The sequence below is a fragment of the Nematolebias whitei genome, chromosome 12 (genome assembly GCF_014905685.2).
Source record: "Nematolebias whitei isolate Nwh7 chromosome 12, NemWhi1, whole genome shotgun sequence".
NCBI lineage: Eukaryota > Metazoa > Chordata > Actinopteri > Cyprinodontiformes > Rivulidae > Nematolebias > Nematolebias whitei.
In genome coordinates, this window is record NC_056509.1 from 8,887,717 (window position 1) to 8,904,202 (window position 16,486).

General features: G+C 44.5%; 1 protein-coding gene across 1 annotated transcript in view; it reads right to left on the reverse strand.

The window, feature by feature from the left end:
• Positions 1-826: 826 nt before the first annotated feature.
• emilin1a (elastin microfibril interfacer 1a) overlaps positions 827-16,486 on the reverse strand; it is a 135,386-nt gene continuing 119,726 nt past the window's right edge. The window contains exon 12 of the mRNA XM_037685260.1: positions 827-1,146. Within this exon, the coding sequence (XP_037541188.1) occupies positions 827-1,146 (320 nt within the window). The remainder of the gene's footprint in view (positions 1,147-16,486) is intronic.

A 16,486-nucleotide genomic window follows, 5' to 3' on the forward strand; every position in this document is an offset into this window, starting at 1 on the left:
GTTTATAAAACAGTGTTCACATGAACTATGACATTTAGAGAATATGACATTGATCCACTTTAGCCTTTAGTGTGTTTAGACTAACCATTGGTTCGTCAGTCCTGTTTTCATTGTCGTCTACCGTTGTCATCATTCTTTGTTAAACCAGGTCTCTCTTGTAAATGAGTCCTCGAGGCTCAATGAGACTAACCGGTAGAAATAAAGGTTGAATTGAACTGAATATTAGCTCTGGAGCTAATGTTGTATATATTAGCTCTGAAGTTAATGCAAAGCTGAGTCATTTCTGCATTCTCTCTGTCAGCATGCTCCAGTTCAAATTAAAAGGCTTAATATCAGAAAATGTCCAAAATTAACATTCAAGCTGAATGGAGCATCTTTACATCATTTACCCAGAATGCATTGCAGCGATTGTTTATCAATTAACTAGTCAAAGATCATTTTAAGGACTTATCTACAACAAAGAAGATGCTAAATATTCATAATTTTTCCAGCAAACCTCTTTCTAATTAGCTGAACTATGCCGACTTGAAAGCTGTGTAACAGTGATATATTGAAGCATAATATAAAAACATGGAAATGTACAAACTCTGCAGTGGCTTTTTTAGACATGAAAAAAAAAGATAAAATATACTAACTGTTTTCTTTAAAACACTTTTGCTTCAAAATGATGTTTTCATCTTTCGGAGTACAAAAATTTATAAAGTATATTTCTCTTTACAGCGTAAATCCAGTCCACTCATATCAGTTTCTCTGACTGTCTATGGCTTTTTCCCATCAAGTCCAAAAGAGAGGCTCTCTGTACGAAAACTGAGACCACGGGTTCCCATCAGAGGGTCTCGTACAGCAGCATTCCGCTGAAGAAGGTCAAAGGTTCAGATGAGAAGGCCAGCTTGCCAGTGACGAGGTCGATAGAGACGGTTTCCCCAGCTTCCAAGGGTAGGATGATGTTAAACACGGCCACTGCTCCAGGGATGTGTTTGGCCTCTGCCATGGGCTTCTCCAGGCCCTCAGGCTGGTATCCAGCTGAATCCACTCGGGCAACACCAGTGTTGGACTTGGAAAACACAGCCTCGATCTTCATGTTTTTGTGACCCGTCAGGATGCCACTGAAGAAGTACTTTCCACTCACAGGAGCTGTGAAAATACCTGGAGGATGAAGAAATAAGGAGAATGTAGAATGAAGGAGAGTGTTGATGTCAGACCACAGGAGAAGCTTCTTTTTTCAGAGCTGCTTTAACTACACAAGGCTGGTCATTTTACAGATCAGTTTCAGATGGATGATTAAGACTCACTAAACCTTAAATCTGTGTTAGGAAAAAATTGTTTTATGGTAAATGGACTGGACTTATATAGTACCTTTCTATCTAATTAAGATACTCAAAGCTCTTTACAACACAATCTGTGCCCTCATTTACCTCCACGCACACATTCAAGCACTCTACTACATCCCTAGAAAATTTCCAGAGCTATCCCTTAGTTATGCTGCTATACAGCAGATTTAGACTGCTGGAGGACAAACTGACCACATTTCTTCACTCTGCTGTGGTCTTCACTTACTTTACCTGTTTTGTATTTGTTATTATTTATATCCTTATCATGCTTTTTATTTTTGGTAAACCAGCCACTAGGGAGCACAAGCCAGTGCATCTCTTGTGCTGGTCCCAAGTCCGGGTAAACGGTGAGAGTTGTGTTAGGAAGGGCATCCGACGTAAAACACTTTTGCCAAAATTTTAATGCGAGTTCATTAAAGTGATACCATATCGGATCGGACAAGGTCAGGGTTTACAATAACCGCCAGGGTGCCGGCAGAAATTGTGCTACTGTTAGTCGAAGACCACGAGGAGGTAAACGTGTCAGGAGACAGAGGGAGAAGAGGAAAGTCAAGAATGTAGGACTGAGGATTGCAACTCTTACTGTGGAGACAATGACAGGCAAAGGTGACATGATGGCTGACATGATACAGAGAAGGAAGGTAGATGTTTTACGTGTCCAAGAAACCAAGTGGAAAGGCAGCAAGGTTAGCAGCATTGGAGCAGTGTTGAAACTGTTTTACCAAGGTGTAGATAGAAAGAGAAATGGAGCAGGGGTGGTACTGAAAAAGGAGTTGGCAAAGAATGTAGTAGAGGTGAAAAGAGTGTCAGATAGGGTGATGTGTCTGAAGGTAGAAATAGAAGGTCTAATGCTAAACATTGTCAGTTGTTTTGTTCCACAGTTTGGATGTGATGTGGAGGAGAAAGATATATTTTGGAAATATATGGATGAAGTGATAGAGAGTATTCCCAGGGAGGAGAGAGCGGCATTTGGAGCAGACCAGAATGGACATGTTGGTAAAGGAAACAGAGGGTAAGTTTGGTGTCAAGAAAAGATGGTGGTGAATTTTGCCAAGAGAATGGAAATGGCTGTAGTCAATACTTATTTCCAAAACAGGGAGGTACATAGAGTGACCTATAAGAGTGGAGGAAGGAGTAAGCAGGTCGACTACATTCTGTGTAGAAGAGGAAACCTGAGGGAGATTGGGGACTGTAAGGTTGTGGCAGGGGAGAGCGTGGCCAGGCAGCATCGGATGGTTGTGTGTAGAATGACTGTTGTTGTGAAGAAGAGAAAAAGTCAAATCAGAGAAGATCAAATGGTGGAAGATGAAGAAGGAAGAATGTTGAGAAATTCAGAGAGGGGAAGATTAGTGAGGATGAAGTCCAGAAAGCTCTGAAAATAATGAAGAAGGGGAAGGCAGTATGACCTAATGACATACCAGTGGAGGTTTGAAAATATCTTGTAGAGATAGCAGTAAGGTTCTTGACTTAAATATTTAATGGCATATTTGAGGGTGAGGAAATACCTGAGGAATGGAGGAGAAGTGTGCTGGTGCTCATTTTTAAGAACAAGGGTGACGTTCAGAGTTGTAGCAACAACAGGGGAATTACGTTGATGAGTCACACAATCTGCAATATATAAGCTTACAGAACACCACAGCTTTATAACTTGTTGTAAACACACTCGTTTCTTTGAATTGATAAATCTCCTTAGATGAGAAGCAAAATGTCTTCAGTTACAAATAATGTCCAAGTCTTTTGTTTTAACCTTTTTTGGATTTACCATGTCCTGGATGACTGAGAATCTTCACCAGTGTCACACAATGAAGATCTGGGAGAGAATTGTGGAAGCTAGAGTTAGATGTGAGGTGACTATTTATGAGCAGTGGTATGGTTTCATAGAAATAACTCCATAGTGTCTTTGTGGATTTAGAAAAAGCATATGACAGGGTGTTGAGGAAGGAGGTCTGGTATTGCATGAGGAAATCTGGAGTGGCAAAGAAGCACTGTATGTTAGACTGGTACAGAACATGTATGAGGACAGCAGGACATGTATGAGGACAGCAGGATAGTGGTGAGATGTGCTGTAGGAGTGACAGATAGCCTCAAGGTGGAGGTGGTATTGCATCAAGGATCGGCTCTAAGCCCCTTCTTGTTTGTTCTAGCAATGGACTGACTAACAGATGAGGTCAGGCTGGAATCCCCATGGACTATGATGTTTGCAGATGACATTGTGATATGTGGTGAGAACAGGGAACAGGTGGAAGAGAACTTGGAGAGGTGGAGGTATGCACTTCAAAGAAGAGGAATGAAAGTCAGCCGTTGTAAGATTGAGTACATGTGCGTGAATGACAGGGAGGCTGGTAGAACAGTGAGAATACAAGGAGCAGAGGTCACAAAGGTGCAGGACTTCAAGTACTTAGGGTCCACTGTCCAGGAAAATGGAGAGTGTGGTAAAGAGGTGAAAAAGAGAGTCCAGGCAGGACGGAGTGGATGGAGAAAAGTTTCAGGAGTGATTTGCCACAAAAGGGTGTCAGCAAAGGTCAAAAGAAAAGTTTACAAAACAGTGGTGAGACCAGCTATGTGTTATGATCTGGAGACAGAGGAGTGGACAAAAAGACAGGAGAACTAAAAGTGGCAGAAATGAAAATGTTGAGGTTCTGTTTAGGAGTGACAAGGATGGATAAGATTAAGAATGAGATTATTCAAAGATTCAAGGTTCTTTATTTGTCATTTGCACCCCATATGGTACATGTGGTCGAACAAAATTATGTACACAGGGTCCCAGTTACACCAAACAATAAAATGTAAAAGAAAAACAGTAATAAGATCTAAGATATGAACTAAGAAAAACATCAACTAAACATACACTAAGCAGGAGTAGCATAAAAACATTACATCAAACAGCAGCACGAACATGAGTCTGTGTGAGCAGATGAGCACGCATGAACACATCAACATGAAAGAGATCAGCAGCAACATGATGACATTTTTTCACAGTGAATATCCTGGTTAGAGACTCATGAGTCTAACAGCCTCAGGGTAGAAGCTGTTCCTCAATCTAGTGGTTCTACACTTAATGCTCCTTAATCTCCTTCCTGGGGGGAGCGGGGCAAAAAGTGTATGGGCTGGGTGAGTGGGGTCCTTCGTGATGCAGGTGGCCCTCTTCCTGCATCTAGAGGTGTAGATGTCTGTGATGGTGGGGAGGCTGACTCCAACAGACTTCAGTGCAGCCTTCACCATTCTCTTCAAAGCTTTTCTTTCTGCAGCTGTGCAGCCTCCATGCCACATGTTGATGCTGGAGCACAGGATACTCCCCACTGCACACCTGTACAAGGAGGTGAGGACTGAGCTTCCCAGACCAGCTTGCCTCAGCCGCCTGAGGAAGTAGAGTCTCTGATGAGCTTTCTTAATCAGGCTGGAAGTGTTGTTGCCCCAGCTGAGGTTGTCATTCATGTGTACATCTAAGTACTTGTAGCTGGAGACCACTTCCACCGCAGATCCTCTTATTTTCAGGGGGGTGTAGGTGTGTTTGTTCCTTCTGAAGTCCACGATCATCTCTTTTGTAAATGGTAAATGAACGGTACTTATATAGCGCCTTTCTATCTTATTTCAAGATACTCAAACCGCTTTACACTACAATCTGTGTCCTCATTTACCCATTCATACAGCACTCTACTAAATCTCTACAAAGCTAATTGAACAAATCATTCTAATGCGACTAATCAGTGCTTTTAGATCACATTCATACACCGATGGGACACACATCAGAAGCTATGAGGGGTTCAGTGTCATGCCCAGGGACACTTCAGCATGTGACTGCTGGTGGATTCAAACCCCCAACTCTCGCATTGGAGGACGACTGCTCTAACCACTCAGCCACAGCCACTGTCTTCTTCACATTGATGTGAAGGTTATTCTCTTTGCACCAGCTCTCCAGGTGTTCCACCTCCTGCCTGTAGATGGACTCATCATTATTTGTGATGCATTCCAGCACCACTGTATCATCTGCAAACTTTACAATGACAGCTTGGGTGGGTAGCTGCACAATGTGGGGGAGTGGTGGCGCAGAGGTTAGAGAGGTGGGCCTGTGATCGGAAGATCGCCGGTTCACGCCCCGGTTCCGACAACATCAAAAATGTAGGTGGGGTAGGTGAAGCACCCACATTTGCCCCTACCCTCATTCGCCCCACTCTGGGCCCATGGGCAAGGCCCTTGACCCCCCCCCCCCCCCCCCCCCATCTGCTCCCTAAACAGATCTCTGTTGAAAATAAGTTCTTGTGGCTCAATGAGACTACCTGTATAAATAAAGGGTAAATGAAAAACACAAACAAACAAACAATCATATATGAGCAGAGTGAATAGGAGAGGGTTCAACACACATCCCTGAGGAAAGCCAGTAGTGAGGGTTATGGTGGAGGAGGAACAGTTGTGGATCCTCACAGACTGAAGTCTGTTTGTTAAGAAGTCTAGGACCGAGATGCAAATGGGGGGGCTTAGTCCTAGTGTGAATAGTTTGTCCATCAGGGTTTGCGGGATCATGGTGTTGAAGGCAGATGTGAAGTCCACAAAGAGCATACGCAAGTTGGAGTTCTTCTGCTCCAGGTGGGTGAGAGCAGTGAGGACTACAGAGGAGATGGCGTCCTTCGTTGATGGGTTCTCGTGGTATGCATACTGATGAGGGTCCTCACTGATGCTGATGGTTGTTTTGATGTGGGTCATGACCAGTTTTTCGAAGCATTTAGCGACAATCGGGGTGAAGGCCACTGGCCGATAGTCATTCAGACCAGTCACTGTAGAGCTTTTTGGGACTGGGATGATGGTGGCAGTCTTAAGGCAGGTCAGAGTCAGAGTTTCTTTATTGTCATTCGCACCTCATGTGGTACATGTGGTGGAGCGAAATTATGTACACAAGGTCCCAGTTACATCCAACAATAAAATGTATAAGAAAAACAGTAATAACATCTAAGATATGAACTAAGAAAAACATCAACTAAATATACACTAAGCACTCATAACATAAACCATTGAACATCAGCACAAACATGAATATGAGTCTGTGAGCAGATGTGCACGCATGAACACATCAACATTGAAACAGATCAGCAGCAACATGAAACAGATCAGCAGCAACATGATATGGTTTTTCACAGTGATTATTCTAGTTAGAGATTCATGAGTCTAACAGCCTCAGGGTAGAAGCTGTTCCTCAGTCTAGTGGTTCTACACTTAATGCTCCTTAACCTCCTTCCTGAGGGGAGTGGGGCAAAAAGTGTGTGTGCTGGGTGAGTGGGGTCCTTCATGATGCAGGTGGCCCTCTTCCTGCATCTGGAGGTGTAGATGTCTGTGATGGTGGGGAGGCTGATTCCGACAGATTTCTGTGCAGCCTTCACCACTCTCTGCAAAGCTTTTCTTTCTGCAGCTGTGCAGCCTCCATGCCACACATTGATGCTCGAGCACAGGATGCTCTCCACTGCACACCTGTAGAAGGAGGTGAGGACTGAGCTTCCCAGACCAGCTCGCCTCAGCCGTCTGAGGAAGTAGAGTCTCTGATGAGCTTTCTTGATCAGGATGGTGGTGTTGTTGCTCCAGCTGAGGTTGTCATTCATGTGTACACCCAAGTACTTGTAGCTGGAGACCACTTCCACCGCAGATCCTCTTATGTTCAGGGGGGTGTAGATGTTTTTGTTCCTTCTGAAGTCCACAATCATCTCCTTTGTCTTCTTCACATTGATGTGAAGGTTATTCTCTTTGCACCAGCTCTCCAGGTGTTCCACCTCTTGCCTGTAGCTGGACTCATCATTGTTTGTGATGCATTGTTTGGTGGGAACTGTTGCTAGGGTAAGTGAAGTGTTAAAGATGTCGGCCAGCACCTTGCAGAGCTGATCGGCACATTCTTTCAACACTTTCCCGGGGATGTTGTCTGGGCTGGTTGCCTTGTGTGGATTTATCCTCCTGAAAGTACTCCTTACTTTTGCTGAGATCATGCTGAGAAGTTCTTCATCCAGTGGTGAGTTAAGTCTGGTGATGGGTGGTCTGTTCAGGTCTTCAAAGCGTGCATAGAACTTGTGGAGGGCATCAGGCAATGATGGGTCTTTGGGGCATTGTTCGCTCCTGCCTTTATAATCTGTTACCATACCATACCATTTTATTTATAAAGCACTTAAAACACCAACAAGGCCAACCAAAGTGCTGTACAGACAGAACAACAGACAACACACAAAGCAATATACAAAAATGAAGTAAATCAGAATAGAGACATAAAAACGATGCAGATAATAAATATGACGACAAACCGGTGTGGAGCATACAGGTTCAAAACACAGATCCTCTGGTGTTGAAAGCTACTGAATAGTAGTGGGTTTTTAAACGGGATTTAAAAACCGAGAGGGAGGGGGCCTGTCTGACAAGCAGAGGTAACTCGTTCCAGAGTCTTGGTCCTGCTACAGAGAAGGCCCGGTCACCTCTGCGCTTAAGACGAGTTCCGGGAACTGTGAGGAGCAACTGATCTGCTGACCTCAGGGAACGTGGAGGGACATACAGTTGTAGCAAATCAGAGAGATTGGGGGGGGGGCAAAACTGTTCAGCGATTTGTAGATATACAGGAGTATTTTGAACTGGATTCAAAGGTGAACCGGTAGCCAGTGCAGTGAGGCCAAAACTGGTGTAATGTGCTCTCTTTTGCTTGTACTGGTTAAAAATCGGGCTGCTGCATTCTGGACCAGTTGTAGTCGTGCAATGGAGGTCTGACTGATAGCAAACAGGAGTGAATTGCAGTAATCAAGCCTAGATGTAATGAATGCATGTTTTACTGTCCCCATGTTATTTTTGGACAATAAAGGCTTCAGTTTAGACAGCCGCCTCAGTTGGAAGAATCATGATTCATGTTTACATGACTGTTAAGTTTCAGTGAAGGGTCCATTATCACTCCCAGATTAGTGACTCTTTGTTTTTCTGACAGGGATAGAGAGGAGAATTCGATGCAGTGGTTTGTGATCGTGTTGTTGGGAGGGAACAACATGACTTCAGACTTGTTTTCATTGAATCTTAAGAAATTTAAAGCCATCCAGTCCCTGATGTCAGCCAGGCAGTCGAGCAGAGGTTGAATAGAGCATGTAGCATTGTGTCTTAGGGGGAAGTAAATTTGACAGTCATCGGCGTAGAAGTTAAAGGGTATGTTGCATTTCCGGAAATTAGCACCAAGTAGCAGCAGGTACAACGAGCATAGGAGGGGACCCAGGATGGCCCCCTGTGGAACCCCCCATTTAAGCTAAGTCGCTGCAGAACTAAAACCCTTGATGGAGACACAAAATGATCTGTCAGCGAGGTAGGATCTGAACCAATTGAGGGCTGACCCTGTGATGCCCACCCACTGCTCCAACCTAGCAATGAGGATCTCATGGTCGATAGCAGTGAGGTCCAATAGGACAAGCAGCACAGAATCACCAGTATCTATGGATATGAAGATGTCATTAAAAACCTTCAATAGGGCAGTTTCAGTGCTGTGGAGAGGTTTAAAGCCAAATTGGAATAGCTCTAAGATGGCGTGATCCTCCAGCAATCACTTCAAGTGGGACTCAACTATTTTCTCATTTTAGAAACAAATGGGAGTTTGGAGACAGGCCGGTAGTTGGATACGACTGAGGGGCCAAGGTTTGGTTTTTTCAAGAGAGACTGGACAGCAGCATGTTTAAAGGTTTTTGGCACCACGCCAGTGGATAAACTACTGTTTACTATAGCCAGAATGGATGGACCTAGAGTAGGAAAAACATCCTTTAGTAGTCGAGGGGGGACCACATCAACGGGGGAACCATAAGGTTTCAAGCTGCACATGACCTGCTCTAGCGAAGATAGAGTAATGGGTTCAAAATGGTCAAATGGAGCTACAGCTTGAAGTGGGATGGATGGGTCATGAGTTGGAGGGGAAATGAGAACCTGGGTGGTCGCAATTTTTTCCAAAAAGAAATGTAAGAAGTTGTCGCACAGCTCAGTCGAGGTTTCCAGAGGTGATGGTTCAGTGAGGTGGAGAACAGAGTTTAGGGTAGAGAAGAGGACACGTGAGTTGTGAGAGTTTAAGGTTATGATATCAGAAAAGTATTTGGATTTAGCAGCTTTTACTGATTTCTGATAACGGCGCCAACTCTCTTTAAGTATTTGAAAAGAGACCTGCAGCCTGTCTTTCCTCCATTTGTGCTCCGCCCTCCTAAATTGCTGCCTAACGGCCTTGGTGACGTCACTCAACCAAGGTTCTGCTCTGAGTTTTGATTTTCTAGTTTTAACAGGAGCGACATGATCCAGAGTCTTTAAGCAGACAAAGTTGAACTGGGATGTCAGTTCCTCAGTGGTGGTGAGAAACACCAGGGCCTGAATTATCATTTCAGAGTTATAAACATCTGTGAAACGTGTGGCAGTGAAGTGGTTAATGGTCCGGGTCCTACGTGCAAGAATGCACGGCTTAGGAGTTAGATGGGGGAGGGTGAACTCAAACCGGACTGGCATGTGGTCTGAAAAAACTATCACCAATAACAAGATTATTAACAGTCATATCATGAGTTAAAACAAGGTCCAGTTGTATGTCAGCGATCTTGGGTGGGACCGTTTACATGGTGAGTTAGATTAAATGAGTCCAATAAATCTAAAAAGTCCTTAACCAATGGCTTCTCCAGACAGCACACGTGCAAATTAAAGTCCCCAATAATTAAAACATGATCATATTTTGGTGTGATTTCAGCCAAGAAATCAGAAAACTCATTTATGAAATCCTTAGATCGAGGCGGGCGGTAGACGAGTGCACATTAAGCCGAAGGCGAATGGCAGAGTTCAAAGATGCTCAGCTCAAAGCTGGCGCGGTAAACTTGGACGGGCAGTTGTTTACAGTCAAAAGTTGGTTTGAATATTGCTAATAATCTACCACCACGCTGGCCTGATGGCCGTGGTGCGCTAAAATACAGACAGTTTGTTGACAATAATTCTGTCAAGGCGCTAGACTCACCCGGAGACATCCAAGTCTCTGTGGTGCAGAGAAAGTTTAAATTGTGCTCTTGAAAGTAGTCCCTGAGGACAAAAGTTTTGTTGGTAATAGATCTTGCGTAAATTGGCACGTACGCCAGCAGCGGGGGAAGGGGTGGATCCAAAGGTACGCTCATAATGATTCAAATAAATGACATCAGCGGCACAGAATCGATGATCCAGAAGCTGATGTCGGTCATACACCAGCAGCGAGTTTATGTCCCAGATAAAAACCGAACAAAACATAAATAATCCGAACACCATCAGCAGAGGTGGATTGCAAGCCATGTACACGGGTGCCATCTTACCAGAAGTTATCTGTTATACACTTAATGCCCCTCCACATGCTCCGTGGGTCTTGTGAGGTGAATACCATACCATACCACTTTATTTATAAAGCACTTAAAACAGATACAAAGCCAACCAAAGTGCTGTACAGACAAAACAACAGGTAACACACAAAGCAAAATACAAAATGAGGTAAATCAGAATATAGACAAAAATTGACCCTTGATCCTCAGTGCATATGTGGCCTTGACCCTTTTAATACCAGCAACCAGCTCTTTGCTCGTCCTTCTCAGCTCCTGTGAGTTTCCAGACCTGAAGGCAGTGTTCCTGGCTTCCAGCAGGGTGCGCACCTCTGCATTCAGCCAAGGTTTTCTGTTCGGGTAACTTTTAACATATTTTAAGGTGGAGACGTTGTCAGTACATGTACTAATATACCCCAGAACTGAGGATGCGTATTGGTCAATATCTAGCGCTCCATCATTTTCAGCAGCTTCTCTGAAGACCTCCCATATAGATTATCAGAGGTACAGCTAGGGCTGAGTACCAAACTTCGGTTCTTTTATGGTACTGATCGAATTGCTTTGGTCGGTATATGTATAAAAATGTGCCTCGTCTTTCAGTGTCAAGTTTCAGTGAATGGCTGTAACGGTACACGTGGTTTCAACCATGTGGTTTCAACCATGTGTAATGTTACAGCCAATGCCAGTGCAGCACGCAGGAAAAAAACAGGAAAAAATGCATAAGTGGTTACACCCACAGATGGGATTCACATGAGTCTATTGTCAGCAACACGACTAATTTGATGGAGCGCCTGACGTGCACGGAATCAATTTAAGAGCGTAAAGTTGCTATGTGTTTGACTGAAAGGAGAGAGGACCGCAGCTATCCTCTTCTCAGCATTTAAGTCAGCCTGTGGGTGTTACAGAGCCTGAATGGCCTGATTCAAAATCTCCATGACCGTACTCTGCTTTTTAACCACCTCGGTGACTTCAGCACCAGAGATTGGAGGGCCCAACCCAGAGTCCCCAGGCTCCGCTTCCTCAGTGGAAGACATACCGGTGGGATTGAGGAGGTCTTCAAAGTATTCCGCCCACCGACCCACAACAGTGTTGGTGGCATACCGCTTTTCCCCCGAAATGGTGGATGGTGGACCAGAATCGCCTCGAAGCCGTGCGGAAGTCGTTCTCCATGGCCTCTCCGAACTCCTCCCATGCCCGAGTTTTTGCCTGTCATGCCTTTGCATGTCGCTTGGACTGCCAGTACCGATCAGCTGCTTCTGGGGTCCCAAAGGCCAAAAAGGCCCGATAGGACTCCTTCTTCAGCCTGACAGCATCCCTCACCGACGGTGTCCACCATCGGGTTTGAGGGTTGCCGCCGTGACAGGCACCAACAACCTTGCGGCTGCAGCTCCGATAAGCCGCCTCGACAATAGAGGCACGAAACATGGTCCACTCAGACTCAATGTCCCCACCTCCCTCGGAACATGTTTTAAGTTCTCCCGGAAGTGGGAGTTAAAACTCCGTCACACAGGAGACTCTGCCAGATGTTCCCAGCAAACCCTCACAATACGTTTGGGTCTGCCAGGTCTGACCGGCATCCTCCCCCACCATCGGAGCCAACTCACCATCAGGTAGTGATCAGTGGACAGCTCCGCCCCTCTCTTTACACGAGTGTCCAAGACATGTGGCTGCAGATCAGATGTGACGATGACAAAGTCGATCATCGAACTGTGGCCTAGGGTGTCCTGGTGCCAAGAGCACATATGGACACCCTTATGCTTGAACAAAGTGTTCGTTATTGACAATCCATGACGAACACAGAAGTCCAACAACAGAACACCACTCTGGTTCAGGGGCCGTTCCTCCCAACCACACCCCTCCAGGTCTCACTATCATTGCCCACATGAGCATTGAAGTCCACCAGCAGAACAAGGGAGTCCCCAGGAGGTGCACATACCAGTATCCCCTCCAAGGACTCCAGAAAGGGTGGATAATCTGAACTACCGTTTGGTGCATAAGCACAAACGACAGTCAGAACCCGTCCCCCCACACATAGGTGGAGGGAGGCCACCCTCTCATTCACTGGGGTGAACCCCAACACACAGGCACCAAGTTGGGGGGCAATAAGTATGCCCACTCCTGCTCGGCGCCTCTCACCAGGGGCAACTCCAGAGTGGAAGAGTGTCCAGCCCCTCTCAAGGAAACTGGTTCCAGAGCCCGAGCCATGCGTAGAGGTGAGTCCGACTATTTCTAGCCGGAACCTCTCAGCCTCACACACCAGCTCAGGCTCCTTCCCCACCAGTGAGGTGACATTCCACGTCCCAATATCCAGCTTCTGTAGCCGAGGATCAGACCGCCAGGGTCCCCGCCCTCGGCCACCACCCATCCCACATTGCACCCGACCCCTTTGGCCCCTCCCACAGGTGGTGAGCCCAAAGACAAAGTGCAGCCCAAAGACCCCGATAATGAGACAAATAAATGGACCTAATGTTCCCTGTCCCAGACGTGGGTCACCGGGGCCCCACTCTGGAGCCAGGCCTGGAGGTGGGGCACGCGGGCGAGCGCCTGGTGGCTGGGCTTTTACCCATGGAGCTCGGCAGGGCACAGGCTGAAGAGGAGACATGGGTCCCCCTTCCCATGGCCTCCAGTTCTAATGTTAAAAATCTTGGCGTTATTTTTGATCAGGACATGTCTTTTACCCCCCACATTAAAAACGTTATTAGAACTGCCTTCTTCCACCTGCGTAATATCGCTAAAATTAGAAATATATTATCTAAAAATGATGCAGAAAAACTGGTTCATACATTTGTCACGTCTAGACTGGACTATTGCAATGGTTTATTATCTGGGTGTCCAAATACTTCTTTAAAGCATCTTCAGTTAATCCAAAATGCTGCTGCCAGAGTCTTAACTGGAGTTAATAGGAGATCATATCTCTCCAGTTTTAGCTTCTCTCCATTGGCTCCCTGTCAAATCCAGAATTGAATTCAAAATCCTACTTCTAACCTTCAAAGCTCTAAACAACCTAGCTCCATCTTATATTACAGATGTTATTGTTCCATATTTTCCTAACAGAGCACTTCGCTCTCAGACTGCTGGTTTATTTGTGGTTCCTAGAGTTTCCAAAAACAGAATGCGAAGCAGAAATTTCAGTTATCAGGCTCCCCTCTTGTGGAACCAAGAGGGGAACCTTGTCCATGATGCTGACACATTGTCCAGTTTTAAGACTGGGCTTAAGACTTTCCTTTTTGCTAAATCCTATAATTAGGGTTCAATAATGCTCAGTCAGGTCATCTGGACAGTTTCTTTTTTCTAGAGACGTTTCACCCTCTATTCGGAGGGCTTCATCAGTCTGAGGAACTCCAAGTAAACCGTTTCCTCACAAAGCAGTACACTCCTTAAGTGGACCAACCAGTTTGCTGGTTGCTACTGTCTTTACTTACTCTGCTCAACCTGTTTTGTATTTGTAATTTTTTTTCTATCCATAACTTATCCTTAGACTCGCTTATCCTTAACTTTGCTGTATGTATTTTATATTCTTTATGTATTTTATACTTCAATTTATTCCTGTTGATCTTTGCACTGTGCTTGTTGTTTGTTTTAACACAATCTTTCTGATATGTTTATTACTGTAAAGTGTCCTTGGGTGTCCTGAAAGGCGCTTTTTAAATAAAATGATTATTATTATTATTATTATTATTAACATGCATTTTTTTGGTCTCTCAGGTACACCTGGACCTATATCTAGACCTGCCAATCTGTGTTTGTTTGCCTCCCCTTTCTGTCCTCTCAAACCCAGCCGGTCAAAGCAGATGGCCGCTTGTTCTGAGCCTGGTTCTGCTGGAGGTTTCTTCCTTTAAAAAGGGAGTTTTTCCTTTCCACTGTCACCATTGTGTTTGCTCAGGATGGGAGACTGCGATGAAGTGAAGATTCAACAAGTCTGCTGGCTTCCTTACATAGAGAACTTTATTAATTTTATTTTCTATGTATGTGAATGCTCCTGTAAAGTGCCCTGAGACAACTTTGTTGTGATTTGTTGGGGCGGCTGTGGATGAGTGGTTAGAGCAGTCGTCCTCCAATGCAAGAGTTGGGGGTTTGATTTCACCAGCAACCACATGCTAAAGTGTCCCTGGGCAAGACACTGAACCTCTCATTGCCTCCGATGTGTATCCCACTGGTGTATGAAAGTGATCTAAAGCACTGATTAGTCTCTTTAGAATGATTTGTTCAATTAGTATTTGTAGAGATCTAGTAGAATGCTGTATGAATGGGTAAATGAGGACACAGATATTAGTGTAAATAGCTTTGAGTATCTTGACAAGATAGAAAGGCACTATATAAGTACAGTACAGTCCATTTGGCGCTGTATATATAAACTGAATTGAAATGAAAAAAGAAAAGCGACATGAGTGCCACAGGAGAGTCACAAACTTTACTGTTAAAAGATTGATGCCTTTTTCTACAGTGCAGGCTCCATAGTGGAGGTAAGTAAGCTGTAAAGGATATTGTTGACCGGCTAAGCCTTTATCTCTCAGCCTAGATAATGTTTTTTGAGCAATAATAACACAACCATGTTATTGTTGATGTTTTGTGTCCTAATGTCAATTAGGGAGATGATAAGAGCTCTAAACCCCAGATAACCACAGAGAAGATTCAGGAAGAGATATAGAGGTACAAAAGTCTGCCATCAACCCTAACCTCAGTAAACCCAGTGACCTGCTGGTGGAATGTGAGGGACACTATGCCAATGCTGTCAAACTTGGCAACTAGATATCTGTGTGTGCAAGCATCATCTACACCCTCAGAGCAAACATTTTCTACTGCTGGAGACACCATCAGCCAGGAGTGGGCTTGTTTGTGTCCAGAGAAAACAGACGTTGATTTTTCTGAAGGAAAACTGTTAAGTGAAAGGGTCCGTAATATGTAGCAGTGAGCATTAGACACTGACGTGTCACTGGTTTGCAACTGTTCTTTTGTTAATAAATTATCTAGACCGACCCTGGGTTTCTGATCTGCACAGAGACGGGATTATAATAACATTATGACCCGGTTCAGACTGGGTTAAATGGGGCCAGCAACTCTAAAAAGAGTCTCCCAGGGATTCAATATCCGTCAAGGAATAGAATTTATTTTGCTCGCTACTGTAGTGAACTTAACCTGATGTCAAGACTAAGCCTAAGGTCAAAACTCTTGACCTTAAGAACCTTGTGGGACAGGAACTGTCATTTCATTGATTTGAATCCAGAAATACAGTTTCACCCATCCTGAGACTTTCTTTCTTGAAAATTCAAGTGGAAGAACACTCTCTGTTCTATTATCATTACTATTTTACAAATGTTGATAATCAAAGTGTCTTAGTTCAAACCATTTTAGATGTTGCAGTGAACTAATCAATTTTATTAACTGTGTAATGATTTTTAATTCTCATGCAAAGTTAGAACTCATGTTAAAGCTGTTACAGAGTAATTATGCATTTTCTGATGTCTGTCTTTGAATGAGCAAGTGTGCATTTTCCAGGGTCAGGAATCGAAGCAGACATGTGTTGGAACAACTGCCTTGTTTTTCATCCTCTCAGACGTCAACAGGGGGGTTTTGGCACCTGTTTCTAAAACTCGCCAAAACAAAACTCTCTCTGTCTGTGAGAACATTTCTGATCTGTTCCATAACAATTCTTGCTGTCTTCTAACCTCTTACGTCACAAAACACACCCCGTCTGGTCAGTTCTGACCAATGGGAAGACTCCCGAATGAACCGGGAAAAGAGCTCTTTAAAATGTCGGTACTTCCTGGTTGACTCGGTTCGGTTCTGTGAGGGTTGAGCAGAGTTGAGTTCAGTTCTGCGCGGAGAAGCCCAGTTCTGTGGAGTTCTGTGGTTTTGGAG